This window comes from Sturnira hondurensis, unplaced genomic scaffold (assembly GCF_014824575.4).
Source record: "Sturnira hondurensis isolate 20B ecotype Veracruz unplaced genomic scaffold, ASM1482457v3 Scaffold0002840, whole genome shotgun sequence".
NCBI classification, from domain to species: domain Eukaryota; kingdom Metazoa; phylum Chordata; class Mammalia; order Chiroptera; family Phyllostomidae; genus Sturnira; species Sturnira hondurensis.
The window spans coordinates 26,616,041-26,636,503 of record NW_028075471.1 but is presented as its reverse complement, the minus strand read 5'-3'; the positions used below and the strand labels follow the sequence as shown (position 1 = coordinate 26,636,503).

General features: G+C 48.3%; 1 protein-coding gene across 3 annotated transcripts in view; it reads right to left on the bottom strand.

The window, feature by feature from the left end:
• ELMO1 (engulfment and cell motility 1) overlaps positions 1-20,463 on the bottom strand; it is a 476,071-nt gene that overhangs the window by 22,028 nt on the left and 433,580 nt on the right. For all 3 annotated transcript variants that reach the window (XM_037041133.1, XM_037041135.1, XM_037041136.1), the window contains 3 exons: positions 16,615-16,778; positions 10,002-10,114; positions 3,006-3,113 (listed from right to left, as the gene is read on the bottom strand). In XM_037041133.1, the coding sequence (XP_036897028.1) occupies positions 3,006-3,113; positions 10,002-10,114; positions 16,615-16,778 (385 nt within the window). The remainder of the gene's footprint in view (positions 1-3,005; positions 3,114-10,001; positions 10,115-16,614; positions 16,779-20,463) is intronic.

Genomic DNA, 20,463 nt, shown 5'->3' with positions numbered 1-20,463 from the left:
CGGCCCAAGGCAGCAAACTTAGTTGCCTGGGCCAGGGCCCTGATCAGCTCAGGTGCATAATAGCTTCATTTGACTTCATTACACAAAGAAAACACCGGTCTGGGACACACATGCACACAGATGTAATGTCACCGACGCACAAGTGCACATACCTGCACAAGTATGGGTTTTTGATTCTGACTGCAGTGGGTAAACTGTTACGAAGCAGCTCTTCCAAACTCCACATGACCAGATTTAAAAGCAGGAGGGAAAGGGGTGGACAAGAATTTCAAACCACTGGTGGAGCGGGTGGCTGCAGCCCCTTCCCAGAAGTGGTGCTGCTCATAGGCCCTCGCCAGCTGCTGTTGGGAGGTCTGCAGCTCGGCCTTGCTCCGCCACTGCCCTGATGGAAGCATTCCTGGCTTCTAGCCAGTGACTGTCACCCTGTGCTTTTGTGGGTAAGGGCCTTGGTAGAGCTAGGGTGTGGGTACCAGTTTTTGGGCAATGCCAGGAAGTGCCCGTGCACGAGGCTCAGGGGCTGTCCACGCCATGACCCTCTCTAACCCATTTCCTCAGCAACAGGACCTGCTGCTGGCAAGGGAGTGTACGCAGGAAACCGGCTGTCAGAGCCAAACAAGTGCCTGCCTGTGTGCTGAGAAGTGGCCTCTGTCCCTGTCAACACAGAGACAAATGACACATCTTGTGAGTGGAAGAGATGATTCCTCAGGCCACGTGGGAAAGGAACCAATTAGCTGTCTGTCTGTCTGTCTGTTTTCTGCCTGGACCGCTTTCCCTATTTCTTGGGCAGGTGAGGATGGAGGCTGTGGGAGACTCCTCGCAGAGTTTCCGGTGGCCGTGGCCAGCAGTGAGCACTGACTCCTCATTTCGGCACCGTGGGGCTGATTCCAGGGCGCTGGCTCTGGGCAGCACCTAGTTCCTGAGGGAGTTTTCACCAGTTAGAAATCAGAGGAAGATGGAAACACGGGTGTGAGTGGTTAATGAAGCTAATTTAATTCCATAGAAGAGACTATTGCTCATTCCTAGATTAGATCTTCCTTACTGTCTATTGTGATGTGATCCAAAGTCCTCTTTTTTAAAAAAAATCCTCACCAGGAATATATATTAATTAATCTGAGAGAGAGAGAGAGATATCAATCAGTTCCCTCCCATACAGGGGATTGAACCTGCTACCCAGCTATTTGCCCTGACCAGGGACTGAATCTATAATCTTTCTGGTGAATGGGATGATACTCCAACCCACTGAGCCATCTGGCCAGAGTAATTTTTAAAAAAAATGAAAGTACTGTGATATAAAATTTTAGGTATATGTTACTTTTAATACCCTTGTTTACCAAAATTAAAAGTTGGTAACCCACTACCAATTCACTATTGCTGTTCCTTTAAACTTGGACTTATGGGCGAAAGCTAAATTCAAAGAACCACTGTGAAGCGCACACGGCAACTGGCAGCCCGCAGTTCTCCCCTCAACTGAACATCAGCAGGGCCCGGAGGGCCCATTCAGATAGAGATTGCTGCCCCTCCACCCCCAGAACTGCTGAGCCAGCAGGTCCAGAAGCGAGGCCTAAACATCTGCATTTCCAGCAAGGTCCCAGGCGATGCTGCTGGTCCGAAACCCACTCTCTGGGAGGCAGTGGTCTAGCTTGTCCACGGCCGGGTAGGGCTTCCTGGGACCTGAAGGGAGGGTCCTCCTTCTGGACCGGGGCCCGGGATGCCCCCTGCAAGGATGTGTAGACACTGCCCAGACTCAGCAGCAGCAGGTTTCCATTTTCTTCTCTTCCCATTAATAGTGTCAGTCATCAGCACTGGGGAGGCAGTGCCCCCGGGAAAGGAGACGGCTGTCTGAAGTAAATGACACTGCAGAGCCCAGACTGCCCCATGTTTAAGCGGGAGGAAGAGAGAATGTTCCAGGCTGTCTGTCTGATATATCAGCAGTGTCTGGATGTGCGAGGAATTTTCCACTTGTGATTTATTTTTGCTTCTGATGGCATGAGTTTCAAGGAAGACAGTCTCCAGTTGACTTCCATGTGCCCTGGGGTGACAAGTGAGAAGGGGCTAGGAGTTGGGGGTAAGGTCTCAGTCTGGGACACACGTGTGTGACTCACTGCAGGGTTACTGGGACTTTTAAAGGTTATTTAAAAGTGTCTTTAGTTTTCTCACTCTTTGATTTATCTACCTGGGATATGAAGCTATGCTCATTTCTTGTAATTTCTCTTCCAAATTAATTCACCGGCCTTTATATTTTAATGTTTCTATAATACCTCATTTAATATGTACACTGAATGCTGTCTAAAAACCTTGGAAACTGGTTTGGCGTTGGGCTAAAATAATCTAGTACATTACTGGTTCTTCAAAATATACACATTAAAACAGGGCCTGGCCAGGTAGCTCAGGTGGTTAGAGCATTGTCCTGTTATACCAAGGTTGCAGGTTCAATCCCAGGGGAGGGCACATACAAAAATCAATCAATGAATGCATCAATAAGTGGAACAATAAATGCATGTTTCTCTCTCTCTCCCTCCACACACACACACACACACACACACACACACACACAGTCTAAAATCAAACAAACAAACAAATAAATAAATAAATAACCTGGAACTTGGCTTGGTGTTGGACTAAAATAATCTACCATACTCTTGGTTATTCAAAATATATACATTGAAACAGACATTGTACAAAAATAGCAAATAATATGTATTTCAGGGAATATGTAGAAAAAAGAAAATGTCTTTTATCCTAAATTTCCCAAGTGCCTGCATTATGCCCTTGAAGTAGGCGGCCATTGGGTCTGCAGTAGCACTGCATTCCAAGTACGGGATACACTCAACTCTAAGACATAAATGTGGGGAGGGATAACAAGACCATTCAAGCCGGGACTTACAATGAGATGAGACATACCCGGTGGCTTTATGTAGGTGAATAGTTTTTCTGCATGACATTTAGTGACCAGGAAACAATCAAGCAACCCCAGCCTGGGCCTCCTGCCCAGCATGGTCACTTACATTTGTCCTGTAAGGAGTCATGGGGCACCTCTCCCTGAGGACTTTCTTCCAAGTCTCCATAATGCAGGACCTTGTGGTTTGGTGAAAGCCGACAATACCAAAACTTGTCTGAGGAAGAAAACACAAATGTACAAGGTAAGTAATTCTGGTTTCTAAAAATATTGACATCTTTATTTCCTAATAGAACGGCCTGGAAGAACAAGCCATCCATCTGATTGAAGTCTTCAGAAAGGAATGGGGTCCAGAGCCCTGATCAGCGAGTCCCTTCTGATGGTCAGTAGGCACCTGACCTGCTGAACATACATTTGAGATCTGCTGGGAAAGGTCTCACATCCTTCTAAGATGATGGCAACAGGTTTTCTGAGGTGGTGGCTTCCAGAGGGCTATTTACCAGTTTCTATAGTAACTATGAGGTTCATTCCTGGGAGGTTTATTCCATACAAGCCTGAGAGAGACAGGGAGTGAGGTGTAGAGCAAGCAGCTTTCTCAGCACGTTGCTGCTTCCGCTTCCCTCTCTGAGTATGTTGAGCCAGTTGCGATAGCCGTGAGATGTGTCTTAGTTGGCACATCAAACCCCCAACCCTGGAGGCTAGTATCACAAATTAATCAATGGACGGATTGTCAGGATGTGAGTGATAGACACAGGGCTGGAAATAATCTAAGTAATCCAGGGATTTTTACAAAGAGTGAGGACATTCACAATCACTTCCTGTCCAATCCTTCAAGTTTGGTTCTCTACATAGGCAGGACGAGGGCCTTAGGGTCATTCCTATAAACAATTCCTTTAGCTTAACCTCCTCTCTGTTCCCAAACATTATAAAAATTGCTGAATAAGCCTGTCAGGTTGGGAAAAGGAGGCAAAGAGAAACTTTTATAGATAAGAAACTTCAGTGTGACAGCAGCAATCTTTGTGCAGATCTTAAGGCTGAACTTAGGTGCTGCCTCCTCCAGGAAGTCCTCTTTGATTACTACAGCAGAAGGGACTCTCCCCATCCCATTAGCTGCTGCAGCATCTTCTTTGATCATGAGGGCTGACACGTTAAGCACCTTAGTGTTTTCCATGATGTGTCACATACCCTAGGTCAGCAACTTGTCCTAATGGGTGCCCTGTGACCAATTACTGATGAAAGGAGACTCCGGGATGCATCAGCCCTGCCAGCATGGAGAAGCCAGGCTCTCTGCAACTATCTTCATAACGGCCCTGCCCCACCCCCTGGCACAAAGCCTGGCACCTAGAAGTTGCACAACTGATGCTGGCAGAATTGACAAACGAGGACCGAAGGGGACTTGGTCAAACACTTAGGGCACAAAGTGCGTGTGACTTGTAGCCCCTCTGTGCCCCTCTGCAGCTGGCAGATGTCACAGCCTTGGCGGACTTGCCTCAAATCTGTGTGTACCAACACCACGGACTTTGAAACCACTCTGACTACAATACTCCCCAAAACGCTTTCAGAAAATTGTTTTTCTATTTAAAGTTGCTTGTACTTTGAAAGCATGTGTTAACTATGACTCTTTTAATAGAAGAAGAAAGTCTAAAAATGGAAGAAAAAGCTGCACAATGAACAAAGAAAACCCTCGAGCTTGATCCACAAAAGTCTCAACCACTCTGTCTTCCCTGTCTATAAATATGGTCTGCGAATTCCTGAATGTTGTCAGAATAGGGCAATTCACATATTTAAAAGAATCGTTTTAAACGAACTCTGGCAGAAAATTTTTAGAGGAAAGAAAGTTATTTAATGGCTAGGAAAACATCTGGAATTGCTACATTTTCAAAATTATGTTATGTATATATATATATATGTATTTATATCTCATCATTTTTTTCTGGAAGAGTCTATCAAAGGGAGAAAATAAAATTACTCCTGAGTAACCCACAGCCATTTCAATGAGGCAAGCGGGTCACTGCCAGTTTTCCCTGGAGAAAACAGATCTGGAAATTTGACCTGTAGTCCACGGCAGGAACTGTGAACGCCAAAGGGGTGGCCCATGCCTCAGCTCTCAGCTGTCAGCTGCACTTTTGGGTCCTGGCATGAGGGGCTGCCCAGACGGAGCTTCCACCTGGTCTACACGGCCTGTGCTGACCGCAGAGCCGGTGGGAGAAGTTGGCTGTAACACCTTCCTTCCTCTGTCACCCTGGAGGTGGGGTCTTTGGCTAAGTGAGCAAGTGAAAGGGGACGGAAACCCAGGAAGGAAGTCAGTAAGCTGTTAACAGGTGGGCACTCTGGCCTTATTTTGAGTAATGTCTTAGCCTGTTCCTTCTAGGAAGTCCTCGCTTCTCAAGTTGGAGTCGGTTCCGGGGGCTGGAGTTTACCTCTAGAGGGAACCCGGGGCCCAGGGGTCGATGTGGCACAGCAGAAGACCAGTCGTCCTTATTCACGCGGGGAGGCGCTGAGAGCAGTAAGTGGTATGAACAGATACAGCTTGGAGGGAAGTGCAAAACTTCTGTTCACTTGTAAGACTTCCAAAAAAACCTGGCTGCGTATAAATTCCAGGTAAGTTTGTCCACTGAACGTCTGTGGTGCGCCTAGGACACACACAGCACTCTCCCTGGGGAGAGCAGGGACTCACTGGGATGGAAGGCAGGAGTGAGGAACGAGGCCATGGAGCTCAGGGAGAAGAAGCTCCCTCCCTTCTTGATGGCCACTGAGAGAGAAGAGGCGGTTCCCATCACCTCTGCTTCCCAGGTCGAAGAAGTAGGGACAGGGACTCAGCAGAGCTGTGTGCTCTGCAGGGAAAAGCAGGAACAGAGCGGGTCTCTCCTGTGACACAGTCTCACCTTCAGAAATGACCAGAGAACAGCGGCTGTTTATCAGGTTATCGGGGCAATGTTGCCATCCATGTTTGTGTAAAAGAAACACAAAAGGGCACATGGAGCCCGGCCATAACAGTATCTGATGTGCAGCAGACAGAACTTCCTCCGACTGGAGGCTTATATTCTCTTGACGTCATGCCACCAGACACCTCGGGTTTCTTTCTGACCTCTGCCCAACCCTTCTCTGGTCCTAAGTAAGTTCCTCTTTCTCTGTAAGTGGTGGGGGTCTTCTCTGCCCCATCAGATAGGAAGTCTGGGGTGGACGACAAATCCTGGAAAGGGGGCTTTGACTCCTGAGTCTCAAATGCTGGCACTCAGTCAGCACCTTCCATGAGACAGAGGCTGGGGTGCTGAGTTCTGGGGAGGATTGGTGGCCTCCCGGCTTGGTTACACCCGCCCTGAAGTGGGAGAGGCTGTAAAGAAAAGCAGCACGCCAGCTCCGCCCAACGCAGCGCCCACTTGTGGGCGAGACTAGTTCAGCATCGGCCACCAGCTGCAGCTTGATTTTCAGTTTCTTTTAGGGTAAGAAAAATGCGTATTTTCTTTTCAAAACCCAGCACGAAGTTACTAGTGCCTCAATCCCTCTGGGCCATGAATGAGTGGATTTTGTCACTGAAAGTAATTAGCAAGAAGCAGTGAGAACATTATCACAGATTGTTTACCAGCATTCAGGAGAAAACAGGAGTTAATATAGAGGCTTTCCAGTCAATTAGGAGGTTAGTGCATCAGCAGCCAGCTATTCAGCCCCCAAACTCAAAAATGGAAAGTATGAGGACAATTTTGTGTCTGTCTGTCTGTCTGTCTGTCTCTGAAGGATCAGAGGGAAAAGCTGTTTTCAAAATTCACGAGCATGGAAAGAAGGTCTCCAGGGCTGATTAAAGCTATTCCCAATGTCACATATATCATTATGGGGCTAATCACCACCGATGGCTGTAATTCTCACAGTAATGTTCAATTGAACTTCACGCAAGGATGGAAATACCCTGTTGTCCGCTTTATCAAGAGGATGAAAAGAATTTTTAAATTCCATTTGATTTTAATGACCCTGGCCATAGGTAGCTATATTAAACAGTGTAGCTTATTGTCTGCCTTCATCAGGCAGGCCGGAGACAAGTGTGGGCCCGCTCACAGGTCTTTGGGGGAGATAGCCAAGCTGAACAACAGCTACCGCTGTTGCGTGTGAGATGCTGGTGAGCTCAGTGAGACCCCAGGTGCAGCCAGAACCGAGTCTTGATTGACCGCGCCGTGGCCTCAGTGGGCCCTGGGAGCCCTGTGGGGGGAGGCAGCGATGTGGCCTTTCCTACAGTCACTTCTTGGGCCACTTTTAGGATGCTGGATCTTTTGTAGGTTAGCCATGTGGAGAACCCTCAGGAGATGGTTAACTTGCTGCCTGAGGTAGAACCTTTCCAGAGCACCAAACGTGAGGGACGCCAGCAGTTCTTTGAAAGGGAAATGTCATCTTTGAGATGATGAGACACAAGATTTCTCTCTTGGTCCAGTGAAGGAAGACAACTGTAGGGACAGACGACGGGGAGGTCGTTCTGCCTTGCAGATCCTCCTCGCTTTGCAGGCGGCTCTCCCGGATGAGAGTCCGGTGCTGGGACTCGGCATTCTGTCGCCCTGCAGGCCGCTGCTCCCTTCCACAGTGGGACGCGGTTCCAGAACCCTCAACGCCTCTGGCTCTTTCGTGGATGTGCTTGCTCTTGAACCTGTGATGGCACCTGGCTGTGCCATCAGAAGTTGCACGTGAAAGTGCACCTTTCTCGAAGGCATTCGGAGGATCGTGTGTCCCGTCCTCACTCACCTGTGTACGTCTGGACGAAATGTTTGGGTGGGGTCATGTGAAGCCACCGTCAGCACAGTCTGAGCACAGCGAGCCAGTCGCCAGATTTTAAAATCATCCCATTTCCCAAACACCCCGAAGTCTTCCTTTCTGTAGTAGGAAGGATGATTTCATTTTAAACACAGATGGCCAGGCTCCCTGGGGAGCTGAATAATACATTTATAATCTGGATGCTAATGGTTTTTGTTCATCGGGTAATTCGTATTTAAAAACTGGAAAAATGTGCAGATAAGGGACTAAGATTTCTTTAGCAAAAACCCAAAATGACAACAAAAAACCTGTAGTCATTACATTTCGAAATGGGACTATTCCAGCAGAACCTACCATGTCAGCCTGGGAGGAGAGGTCTGGTGGCGAGGTAGGCAGTGAGGTTCAACTGAGTTCTTCGAAGCAGGTTCCAAGGATCCTAGCCGGGCACCAGGGGAGGCATCTGGTGGCGGTATGTGTATGTGCCACCTCCCCTTGCCCCACTTCTGTGCCTTTTGCCCAACATTAAGTAAATACAAACTTAATAAATCACATCATGGGGTGACATATCCTGATTTTTCCAAAGGCAATGAAGCCATCAGGGCACATACTGTAATGGACTATCTGGTTCCTAGAACTAACAGATCACGTGGTCCAAGTCTTTCTAGCAGACGGGAAGCTGTGGTCCTGAGAAGTCACAGGTCCTCCCTAAGGATGTCCACGTGGTTTCTTACAGAGTTGAGGGGCCGAGAACCAAGCCCTTGCACTCCCAGGCCAGTGCTCGTTTCCTGACTGATCTTCAAAACAAAGGTAGGGCCCTTTGTCGTTGGTGTCTAAGGGCGACACTCACAATCACCTTTCTCCTCACAGTGACTTTAAGGGTCAGGCACTGCTACCCCTGCTTCAGTTGGGGAACTGCCCGAAGGTCACACAGCTGGGGAGGAAGGGGCAGGACTGCAGTTACTTGTCTGCCTTGGGGGGTCTTGTCCTCACCACTGTGTCCATATTGTCTTCTTGGAACAGCACTTACTCTGACAAAGACGTCCATGCGAGTAAGGAGGGAGTGAGCTTGTCCTTCGGTGGCTGCGTGGGGGCCCTGGGTTAGCTCCTGCACTGATCTTCCTATGTGAGCCTGTCTCAGTCCCAGCTATGACTCAGCCCTGTATTGTTCTGCCCACTGTCCTCTCTGGAGACCCAGCTTGAAGTTCATTGTCATGGCTTCTCATCCTCTGAGAAAAATCTGTATTTTCATTCCTCAAGGATCTTCTGCCTTTGGAAATTCTATAACATGGGTTTTAACGGTAACATCTGACATCAATGCATTTACTCAATATTCAGCCCAAAGCTCTCACAGTAAATGGTCAGGGGCTGGGCTTGACATAACCATGAATGATGCTTGTCGTTGGTGGGCGAGCCCTGTGTTTGGACGGACACCCATCCCAGTTCACAAATGCTGCGAGAGTGCCTCCCGAGCCGTGACAGGTGGTTATTCTTGGTACAGGAACTAATGCTGGCGCTTGCTTCTGGCTGCTCCTCAGTGTCTTCACCTCTCCCCAAAGCGTACTTTTCAGTTTTATTTTCTAACTCTTTGTTTCAGTGTGGTGTGAGCACTTCGACTCTGCAATCAGCAGCATGTCAAGACAGCAAGAAAGCGATCGAAAGACTGGACTTGTGTGGCTAAGAAGCAGCTGGAAGCGTGTTCCACCTTTTAGATCTAGTCTAAGGACACCCATTTTCACGCGAAATTTTGGAATTAAGAGTTTAGACAGGTAATTCAGAGATTTATCTTGCAAGGTTATGAAAATGGATTCTATCCCACCTTGGTTCAGTTACTCATGTGGGGGATGGAGAAAAACGTCCAAGTATGTTGAAAGCTCTAAGGTCAAATGCAGCAGCGGGTGTCAGCTCACCTGATAGCATAGGGAGTCATTAAAAGTAAGGGCCATAGAGCTGCTGGAGAATGCTTGCCCTTCCACGACTTTGGACAACTACTTAACCCCTGTTGCCTTGGTATTCTTATCTGTACACCGGGTGCAATCCCAATAGACCCTCCCTAGGATAATTGTGAGGATGAAGTGCATTCACATATGTTAAATGACAGCGTGGCACGTGGTAAGCTCTTAGACAGTGCATGTTAGCTCCTATTGAGCCGCAACCAGCAAATTCACAGCCCTAAATGGCCCAGAATGGCTCTTCAGCTCCATGGATTTGGTGATTCTGGACTTTAGCTCTCCTTGGGTATGCACAGGGCACCTGAACTTCCCAGGACTGTGCCGCATGGCCTACCCCTAAACCAGCACCACACCCCTGTGCCTCCCAGGCGGTGGGCTGTGGTGCACCTGAGCAGGGTGTGGAGTGGCCCCAGGCACAATACCTTGCCTTCGCCGGGAGTTGAGTTTCCTAAAGCAGGTCCCTTCCACGAGGCGGTTCAGGCGTTGCTGTTTGATCAGCTCCAAGATTTCTGGCTGAATCTTCTCCTTGAGCTCCCTGTGAAAATGAACACATATTCCGCAGCAGGCCTCAAGAGCAGGGGTAGGAGGGTAGGAGGCATGCAACTTTTTTTCCCTTTCTTTTCATGAACACCCCAATACCTCCCAAGGCACACTTTGGTGTCCAACCCATGGTCCACTGGCTGCATGCAGCCCAGGATGACTGTGAATGCGGCCCAACACAAAGTCATAAATTTACTCAAACACTATGGGTTCTTTTGTGATTACATGTCTCAATGTACTTAATGTGTGGCCCAAAGATGCCAAAAGGTTGGATACCCCTGCTTAGAGAATCATTTATGAGGCATCAATAACTGTCACAATAATTCCATAGATTTTCTGACATTTACAGAATACTCAACAAAGTACTAGCCCCTTTAGGGATGTTATTCTAGACAAAAGTGTCCCGAGAAATTTCTTTTTGCATTTTAGAAAGCCAGATACAAACTTATGCAAAGATCCACTCAGTTCTGCTATGACGATAAATCTCTGGTTACACCCTCCCTCCGCCCCCCAGCAGGAAACTGAGAGATGACATTTGTGATCTGATCAAACAGGGAAATGGGACCATGGCACGGTTACTATTTCACGGCACACCCTGAGCCCTAGGCCAACCACAGGCTCACATTCTGCTTTCAGTTCTGTCATTCACAAATGGGAACAAGGCATCACCTCGGATTCTGGCCCCCAGAGATTGGGATAACGGTGAAATAAATTGAGGATTATTTGCATCCTAACTCAATGTAATCTGGTTTTTGATGCACTGCACTGTAAAGATACCACGATGGAATTCAGTGGTTTTTAAAAATCTATTCTTTAAGACCAGAGATTTTTTTTTTTAATCACACAAGATTCCCTAGCATTTGAGTCTAACTAGAGCTGCCCTAATGGAAGCCAAACAGGGAGATCAGGGCTCAGCTCGCAGACCAGTGTGGAAGTATTGCTTAGCATGGAGATCCAGAAGCCAGAAGACCGGGACTTCAATCTCAGTTCTGCCCAAGGTGAGCCCTTCATGTAGCCTACCTAAGTCTCGGTTTCCTCATCTGTGAAACGGAAACAAGAAAGAATCTTTCCTGGGAAACTGCTGTGACTCCCAAAAGAGACTGCAGTGAGCAAGTCTTCCTAAGCATGGGGCAGGGGGGCAGGAGGGCAAGGCAGTGCTGAGTCTGCTTTGATTGAATTCTCCAAACACTCCTTATTCAATAGTACTCAAGGCTCACACATCCATAACCCTGAACTTCAGCTGATCCATCTTCCCATGGTGCTCTGTTCCCAGGTGAGGAAGGCATGGTCTCACTGGCTTTATTTTGATAAATATTCCTCTAGTTTTATCTAAAGTCCCGGTAAATCAATAAAAGGAGGGCCATTAAAAGAGGCAGGCAAATGAGAGTGTGAAAAGCAATCCCAAGTCTAGCACTGTGACAATTTTACGTCCAGGCTGTACATAGAAGAGAGAGAGAGAGCACCCTAGGCTGGTGAGACCCTTTTCTCGACCTGAGGTCTGCCCGACTGAGCTGTTCTCCCGTGTTCATCTGCAACAGAAGTTGGCACAGTTGTTCCATAAAAGGCCAGAGAGTAAATTATTTCAGGCTTTGCGGGTCATACACTGTCTGCTGCAACTACTGGACTTCACTCTCACGTGGTCAAGTGAAAGGAGTCAATAGTGTGTAAATGGAGAAGTGTGGCTGAGTTCCAATAAAACTCTAGTGACCAGAATGGCAGTGTGCCAGGGTTGGCCTCAGAGTGCCAGGGTGCTGGCCCCGGAATGCAAAAGGGCGCTGTGGAGGCTCCCAGCTGAGGGGCTGCACCTGTTCCCCGGAACCTGCTCTATCCTGTCTCAACGTTGGAAGGCCTCCGAGCTCGAGCTCAGTCCTTGCGCCTCTTCTGCTGTGTACGTTATAGAATCCTGGCTTTAAATACCAACTTCATCCTTCTAATCTAGACTTCTCAGCTGAACTCCACACTCATCAACCTAACTGTCTGCTCGGCTGTCTCCCAGACACTGCGCACATGGCGTGTCCGAAGGTGAACTCCTGATGCCTCTGTCTGGACCCGTTCCACTCACTCTGTCTCTTGGTGTGGAGCCCCAGAGCTGGAGCTCATCCTCGACTCCCGTCTTTCTCTTGCACCCCACATTCAATCAATCAGGAAACACCTTCGTTTCGTACCTTCCACATCTATCTGATCTATGGTAAGGATTCTCCTCCTCATCACATCTTCCTTGGATTATTGAAATAACTTCCTAACTTGCCTCCCAATACAGTGACAAGAGGGATCACTTAAATCTTGAGTCAGAGCATGTCAGTCCTGAGCTCAAAACTCTCTCACTGGCGCCCAACAAGGCTGCATGGCATCGGGCTCCCAGGCACCTAGCTGGCCTTGTCTTCCAGGGTTCTCCCCTGCTCGTTTTGCTCTGGCCATACTAGATTCCTCTGTTTATGGTGCACCTGGCCCTGCCCCTCCCTCAGGGCCTTTTCACTGGTGGTTCTCTCTGCTGGAATACCCTTTTCCCAAACACACACACAGAGCACACTCCTTTTGTCTCTTACACGTCTTTTTTTTAAAGATTTTTAAATTTATTTAGAGGGGAAAGGAAGGAGAGAAGGAGAGAAATATCAATGTATGTTTGCCTCTCGAGAGCCCCCTGCTGGGAACTGGCCCGCAACCCAGGCATGTGCCCTGACTGGGAATCGAACCGCGATCGTGTGGTTCGCAGGCTCGCCCTCAATCCACTGAGCTACACCAGCCAGGGCTTACACATCTTTACTCAGCTGTCACTTTCTGACCAGAGGGATGGGCTCTGACCATTGATTTTTAAAATCATAAAGTCTCCATTTCCGTTATGCAGCTTTATATTTCCATTGCCCATATCTTTTTACAAATGTGCTATAATCTATTTGCCATGTTTCCTGTCTGCTTCTCCCACTAAAATATAATCACAGCGGGGGTGAGAATTGTGTCTGTTCTCTTCACTGCTGAATCACCAACACATAGAATAGTACCTGGCAGGTGGCAGGAACTTGCTAGGTCTTTGTCAAGTGCATTGAACACTGAAAACTGTGTAAGGGGCCAGCCTGTCCGGCTGGCATTGGGTAGGTGATACCTGGAGCAGAGCCTGCGGCCCACCTGCGGTGAGAGTGCAGAGCTGGGGCACGGCCTTGTTTCTGGCCCTATTTGTTTTTACTTCTGCTTCCTCGTCAACCCTCACTGGGCTTCCTGAGATAAGGCGAGGCCTACACAAATACATTCATAGTGTTGGCATTGCCACGGACATGTGAACAGTGTGACAACTTGTAAAATTCAGGCCATGGGCTAATAATCAGAGCGACCATTTCTCTGGGTGGCTGTCATGTGTCAGGCATATGCTAAATACGCTCAGCCCTTTTCAGACACGACTCTGTTGACTCCCCACGACAACCCAGTGATGGAGATGCTTTTATCACCTTCATGTATAGCCGTAAAGAAAACAGGCTGAGGGTGGGTCACGGGAGTCCCTCAAAGAGCACATTTGTCAGTGGTGGCCCCAAAATGCAGCCTGGGTCTTTGAGCTCCTGGCCCTGAGTGGCCATACTTCGCTATCATCTTCACCGGGGGGTGTCCTAGGGCCTCCCCAGCAAAAGTCCCCTAGCGTCCAATGACCTGTTTTTGGATTATTCAAGCTTTTGATTTTCATTAACTCAGATTAACTGTGTAGATGGACTTAGGTTCCCTGTAAAGTCCCACTAAGTAGGAGATAACACGTTCCTTCTGAAATCATGGTCGAGAGAGCTAAGAAACAAAACAGAGACCCTTCGACCTGCTGAATACATGTCTCCCACAAAATCTGCATCACAGAGTTCACATTTTTATTCTCAGAAAGCATAAACATTTTCTAAAATGGGCTGCATGCCTCCTGGGGTCTTCAAAGCCCCAAGGTGACCACCGTGCTGTAGGACCGCATGGAGGCAGCCGGAGGGGGCCTCAGCCAAGCCATTATCCCAATCTGCAGAATGAAAAGCTTGACCAGGTGGCTTTAAAGGTGTGTTTCTGCTCTCAAATGCCAATGATCCTGAACCTGAGTCAGACGCATCTCCTTTGTGCTTTCGTGACAACTCACCCACGAATGCCCCCTCCAGCAGGGCCCTGAGCAGAGGCCCTGGTAACCCCTCCACCTCAGCTTTCAAGCCTGGGACACTCAGGACCCAGTCTCTCTGGTTCGCTGCCTGTCCCCAGCACCTCGGACAGGGTCTGGCAGGCAGGAGCTGCTCAATACGTATTGTTGAGTGAAGGAATAAAAGCAATCATGCACGCTCTGTGCCTGTTCCTGCGTGGACCTGGGTTCATGCTGTTAGCCATTGGGAAGCATTAAGGCTTCCTCCAGCCCCACAATGACTTCCTGTCTAGTAGTTCATTCTAACAGATTAAACAGCTCCAGAGAAGACGCTGGAGGCTGGCTCCCACCTGCCCTGAGGGGGCTGAGATAACAATTAGGTCGTGGCACGACTCCCTCCTTAAATGCCGTAGCTTCTGAAAAGGTGTAGGACTTTAATGCAACTATAATGAGAACCATGGCTGCTTTTCCGTCCCATGGCCAAGAGACGGTGCTGAAGTTCCATACGTGCAGGAGGTTTCCTCCACTTTTACGTTGCTTCTCCTGACAGCGTCACCATAGAGACTAGAGCTTCTTGGAAAAAAGGGAAGAAGAACTTCACAGTGTCGTAGGCAGAGCCGTGTGAAGCAAAGCTATGACACCCAAGCAGAAGCAAAGTAGTCACACTTGACCGGCAGTTAACATTCTTCCTTGGAACAAAGTCATGGTCAAATGCTAATTTAGAATCACTTGGCCTTAACTGAAGTGGTCCTCAAGTCTCCCTTTAGGTTCTAAGAACTGCAGCCAGAAGTGCAGGATAGTCACCTTGTACTGACCCAGCTGCTGAAGCAAATGTTATAAACTCCAGGGCCTCAGGCCCAGAGCCCCTGGCATGGGGCAAGGCACTGTTGTCCCTCCCTATAAGTGAGACATTGTAGCTCTGAGGAGGCAGTCACTTACCCAACGTGCTTTCTGCTAAGTACTTCTGGCTGTCACCTTGTCACCAAGGACTCATGCAAAACTGAAGCAGTACACCGTGGGAGAACGGACCGGTACCCAGTGTGGGAAGCATCTCACCCTCCCCCTGACCCTGGCACTGCTGCCTAACTTCATTCCCCTGAGAGCCTGTAGTTCTGCCCTGCTGTTTCTAAAGGTGACTCTTACTTAAAAGGTTTGAAAATGAATGTCAAGCTGATGTTATCACTTGGCTATTGTCTTTTCAGACCTGTGCACTTTTTAAAACCTCATCTTAATCTGGCACTTGGCAAAGGAACTCTGGTGAGGTAGATGAAGTTTAGCAGAGGGATTAGTGGCTGGACTTCAAGTCCTGGTTCTTCGACTCTTGGACCAGGTCCCCAGCTGTCTAGACTGTATCTTGAATGGGGATAAGAGCTGCTTATCTCACATGGACAGGAGAAAACAAAAGAGCAAAAGGAGGTGCTTTGCAAACTGCCAAGCTCTAAAAATGTCAAATATATAAGAGCAAGTAACAGAAAAAGAGGCAGAAAGGAAAAGAACCCGAAACAGACAGACAGACAGACAGACAGACAGACAGGTTGAAGATGGGCTCCACAAGGATACCTATGTTATAAGCTGCCTTCACACAAAAGTTGAAAAGAAGCTGCCTCCAGTCTTCTGAGGGCAGAATGAGAATAGCGCCCTTACCCTCCACCCCCTTCCCTATTTCCCTCCTTATAAATTATAAGGGTAAGAAAACTGATCTATTTCCTAGAAAAAGACAAAGGAAGATAAATAGGACAGTTCTAAGAGAAGATGGAGCAAATCAGTCCTCATGTCCAAGGCTCAGAACATCTTAAAGATGGAGATACATAAACCTATATGTGTCGCTGGTGGGATTTGATGCCAAGTCCAGGAAAAGGGGGCCACTGCCTCTCTGCCTTAGGCCTGCTGGTTGACAGTCGCAAGAGCAGGATGACAGGATGCCAAGCAGAGCCACAGGGTTGGGCGAAGTGGATCTCCTCTCCTCTCAAGCAGTCCACTCCTCCCACACTCACTACTTAAGAGCTTATACTGCTTTCATTATCAGTGGGTCTCCATCTGGCTGGGCCAGAGCATCCTGTCACTCAAAGGCACCTACGTAGAATGTAGCTTCTCGGGCAAAGGAGCTAGCTCCCAATGTTAGAAAAGGACCTCAGATTTTCAGCCACAACTCCTTAGAGGGCTCAGCAGTAACTGGGCCATTTCCTGGTTTAGATCCTTCGACCAGCACCTGTGCCCACCTGCCCCTCAGCCCCACCTGCCCAGGCTCCGTTGGGGGGTTGCTCCAACTTCATGAGTGGACTGAGATCTTTCAGAAAGTATTCTGTTGGCCTCCCATACAGAGTTCCCAACACAGCCCCGCTGTGAGAGAGGGTTTCCCTATGGACATAACAGGTGATTTGAGGTGATGGAGGCGGTGGGGAACTTACAAAATCGGGCGAGACTGGAAATCCTCCTGGTTCATCCTCTCAGACTGGCGGATTTTCAGGATCTCAGTGTAGCTCAGGTTTTGCAGTTTGCTCTTGAACTGGTCCAGGGAGCTAGGCTTGGTTGTAAGAGCTCTCATAACCTGCTCCTTCACCACCTGCATTACCTGTAGATTAAAGGAAAACCATAATGTTCTGGGGTTGACCTTGTCCATTCAGAGAAGCTTCCAGTTTACAGCTCCCCACCTCTGTGAGCCCCTGCGCGTGCACTCTCAGCCCAAACCTTGAGCATGCTTTGCCAAAGAGTCAACTACCAGCAGGTGCATCTTCCACTTTCTTTTGTATCATTGGAACTGCAAGGAGGAGATGGGTCGGAGCTGGGAACAGAGAGGCTTGGTGTAGGAGGAGTGCTCCACTGGATGCCTATGTTATGTGACTGCTACTGAACCAACACTATGAGCAATACAAATTCAAGAATGAAAAAGGCCCAAGCAACAACTAGACGTCTGCATGAGCGTTATTTTTTCCAGGAGAAAATCGCTGAGACGCAATCAATGGGAAGTTTGGTTGGCCCCAGTTCAAATGAATACGAACCGATGTCCACCCCCGCCCCTCACAGAATGCTTTCCCCATCTAGTTAAAGCCTGAGTGTTCATGCAAATGATGCATTTGGAAATGTGCATGTGGCATGGCCTCTTCGAAATCTAGTAAATTAGAATAGACATATCCCATTGGAAGCCTCAAGAAAAAAGAAGGATGTGGTAATTTGCTGCCTCAGGACAGATCTAGCCCACAGAAGGCAATTAACCACTGCCTCTGTTAATGTGGACTCAACTTCACCAGGGTAGAGAAAGCAGGAAAAGATCAGGAGGCACTCAAAGGCATCCGAGAGATTAAACTAATTTTTTTCCAAATTTTTTTTGTTTAATCCTCATCCAAGGGTATGTTTCTAATAATTTCAGAGAGAGAGGGAGAGAGACAGAGAAACATCTACTGGTTGCCTCCCATACACGCCCGACCGGGACTCACAACCCTCAGCCTTTTGGAGTTCAGGACGATACTCAAACCACCTGAGCCCCTGCCAGGCAAGATTTACAATAACCTTTCTGCTTTTTTTTAACCCTCCACAACAGAAGAAAACAACTGTGACTGTTGATAAGGTACCTACTATGTGCCAGATACTATGGTAGGTGCTTTATCTATGTCCCCTCTCTTAATGCACTCAGATCTATGAGGTAGATATTATGTCATCCATTTACATATGAAGAAACGGAGGCTTTGAAAGAAACATTAAGTGCCTAGTTCACAATCAAACAGCTGATTGGTAGGTGGCTGAGCCAGGACCCACCTTGGATTAGAACCAGGATTCTAAAAACTCTTCTCCCCTGCCTCTCTGGCCAACACTCCTGGGGCGGCGTAGTAACATAGAAGAGAAACTCACCAGTGCCCCTCACTCTAGGTTGCATTCTGTGCCAGGCACTCCTCTGCTCCCCTGCCTCCCGTAATCCTTCCTCAACACAGCGGCCATAGGTATTATCACCTCTGTTTTAAAGATAAGGGAACTGAGACTGAGAAGGACTAAGGACTTGTCCAAGGTCACACATGTCTAGTCACATTCTAAGGTACCACTAACCCAGTATGGTAGATACAGCACACGACGTGGAGAGCCATGGGGTAGTGCTCACCCTTTGTCACTGTAAATGTGATCCCAGTACACTCATTACGGCTTCTAATCATTGTTCATTCAACAATTCACATATGGCAGGGTACGGTAGTGACTGCTCACTTACGAGTCCCACCAAGATGCTATTTGCATGAAATGTTACTGTAATACAGCTGACAATTTTATAGCATAGAAGATGCCGTGGCAAACCAGGACTTCCAAACGTGCCTGACTGCTGAGTGATGGGAAAATCTCACCGCATCAGGAAGTCGTAGGCAGCTGGAACGTGCTCCCAACACTTGCTGAGCTCTGCTGAATGGTGTCTCCCCTCTCCAGGGGTGCAGGTGGCGAAGCTGTCTGCCCAGGTTTCTTTCTCTAAGTGTGCATCTCTCTCACTCACCCAAAGACTGTTCAGTGATCTGAAGGGGCCCAGGAGGAGAAAGGGAATCCTCCTTGGCAGCAAAACTAAAACCAGTTACCATCTGGCCTCAGGGGCACCCACAGGCCCATGAGTCCCCTAACCCGGGAATGCCAGGTAGCTCCACTCTCCAGGCATCTGCACACCCACTTGCACGTGCCTGTGCTCCCAGGACACCCTTGCCAACTGAAAATGGCTAAACTGAGGGTAAGATGAGTCATAGGTATCTCAAAGGAAAAAAAATTTGCTTTCAAGTGATCTGAACCCTCACTTGCCCTTACATGCTTCTGAGTTTTAGGAATCCAAGTCTACAGTGAGAACACCCTCTACAAAGTAACATATCACATTTTCACAGTGGCTTTCTGGGTGGTGGTATCTTATCACAAAAATCAATCTGATGGCAGAAGTCTCCGGAAAGCTCAGAAGACAACCTAAGAGATGACAGATCTGTATCTTTCACTCACGGATCTGCAGTATCCAGTAGGTGCCACTGCTCTCTGAGGACCTGCATGCCATGCCCGTCCTGAGACATGGTGGTTGGTGATAGTTGTGGAGTGAATGCATCGAGTCAACTTTCCTCCTGACTCCTGGGTCTCATGCAAGTTTTCATTCCTGTGGCTGGGGTGCTCCCTGCCATATGACCCACCTGGTCATTAGCTTACACTAATCAAACTGTATTGGTAGAAGCTATTACCATTTTCTTGAGAAGCGTGGTTTGTGAAGTCAACACAGCGAATATCACTGAGCACTTCACATGCATCTACGCTGGAATTCCAAGGTGACTGAAGTCTGGCCCTTGCCTTCTGTGAACTAATGGTCTGGTAAGTGAGGCAGACCGGGCCAAGGCCATCACAGCAGAGGCGTGCACGTGCTAGAAAAGGTGGGCTGATGGACTTGTGGGTAGGTGGGGAGGCTTTTCGGAGAAGACGTCACCTGGGATTTACAGGAAGAATGCGTGTCCAGGGGTATGGAAATAGATGAATGATTTGGACTCTTCTACGCCTTAGCCCTGCTGAACCAGGGATGCACCTAAACTGGAACCAGTTACATTATCACTGTTTCACGTCCCTGGCATAACGGCAGAAAGGGATACTGCCAGTTGACCTTGCACCTTATCCTGTTTCCTTTCTCACTCAGGCAGAATGCTCCATTGGAGATGCTTCACAGGGTCTGAAATAGTGACCATCTTACATCTCGCAGCAGAAACAGTACTTAGGCCTGATTTATGACACGTTGCTCTTTCATGTAGGGGGCACCTTGGACGCTGCCCCTTTCCCCACTCAGAGAAACTCAGAGTTGAGTGAAGGAGATGATCACCATCCCCCAAGGCCATCTGACCTTGTGGCAGGAGGCAGGACACACAGCCGAGATAAAGACACAGTGGTCAGAATACCGAAAACGGAGAAGCAATTTTTAAACAGAGTCAAGTTCAAGTGGGGAGAGTTTTAGGCACAGCTCTACTTCCTGCATTTTACAGGTGAGAAAATGAAAACTCAGGGGTCCTGGGCAACTGCTTAGTTCACATGCCTCCTTAAGGAGCTTTCACATAAATGATCATTACCAGACCCCATAGTCCCACTACTGACCAGCCAGCACCTTTCCCCAGACTTTTCTGACCCAGCTAGAGGCAGGGCTAAGGCAGCTCTTTCCCTCTCAAACTGCGAACCGTCAGAGAGCCACACGAGCTGCAGCACAGTGGGAGATAATGAGATTGCCGACATCAGGATCAGCCAGAAGAAAGGCAGGCATGTGTGTTAATAAGGGTTAAGCT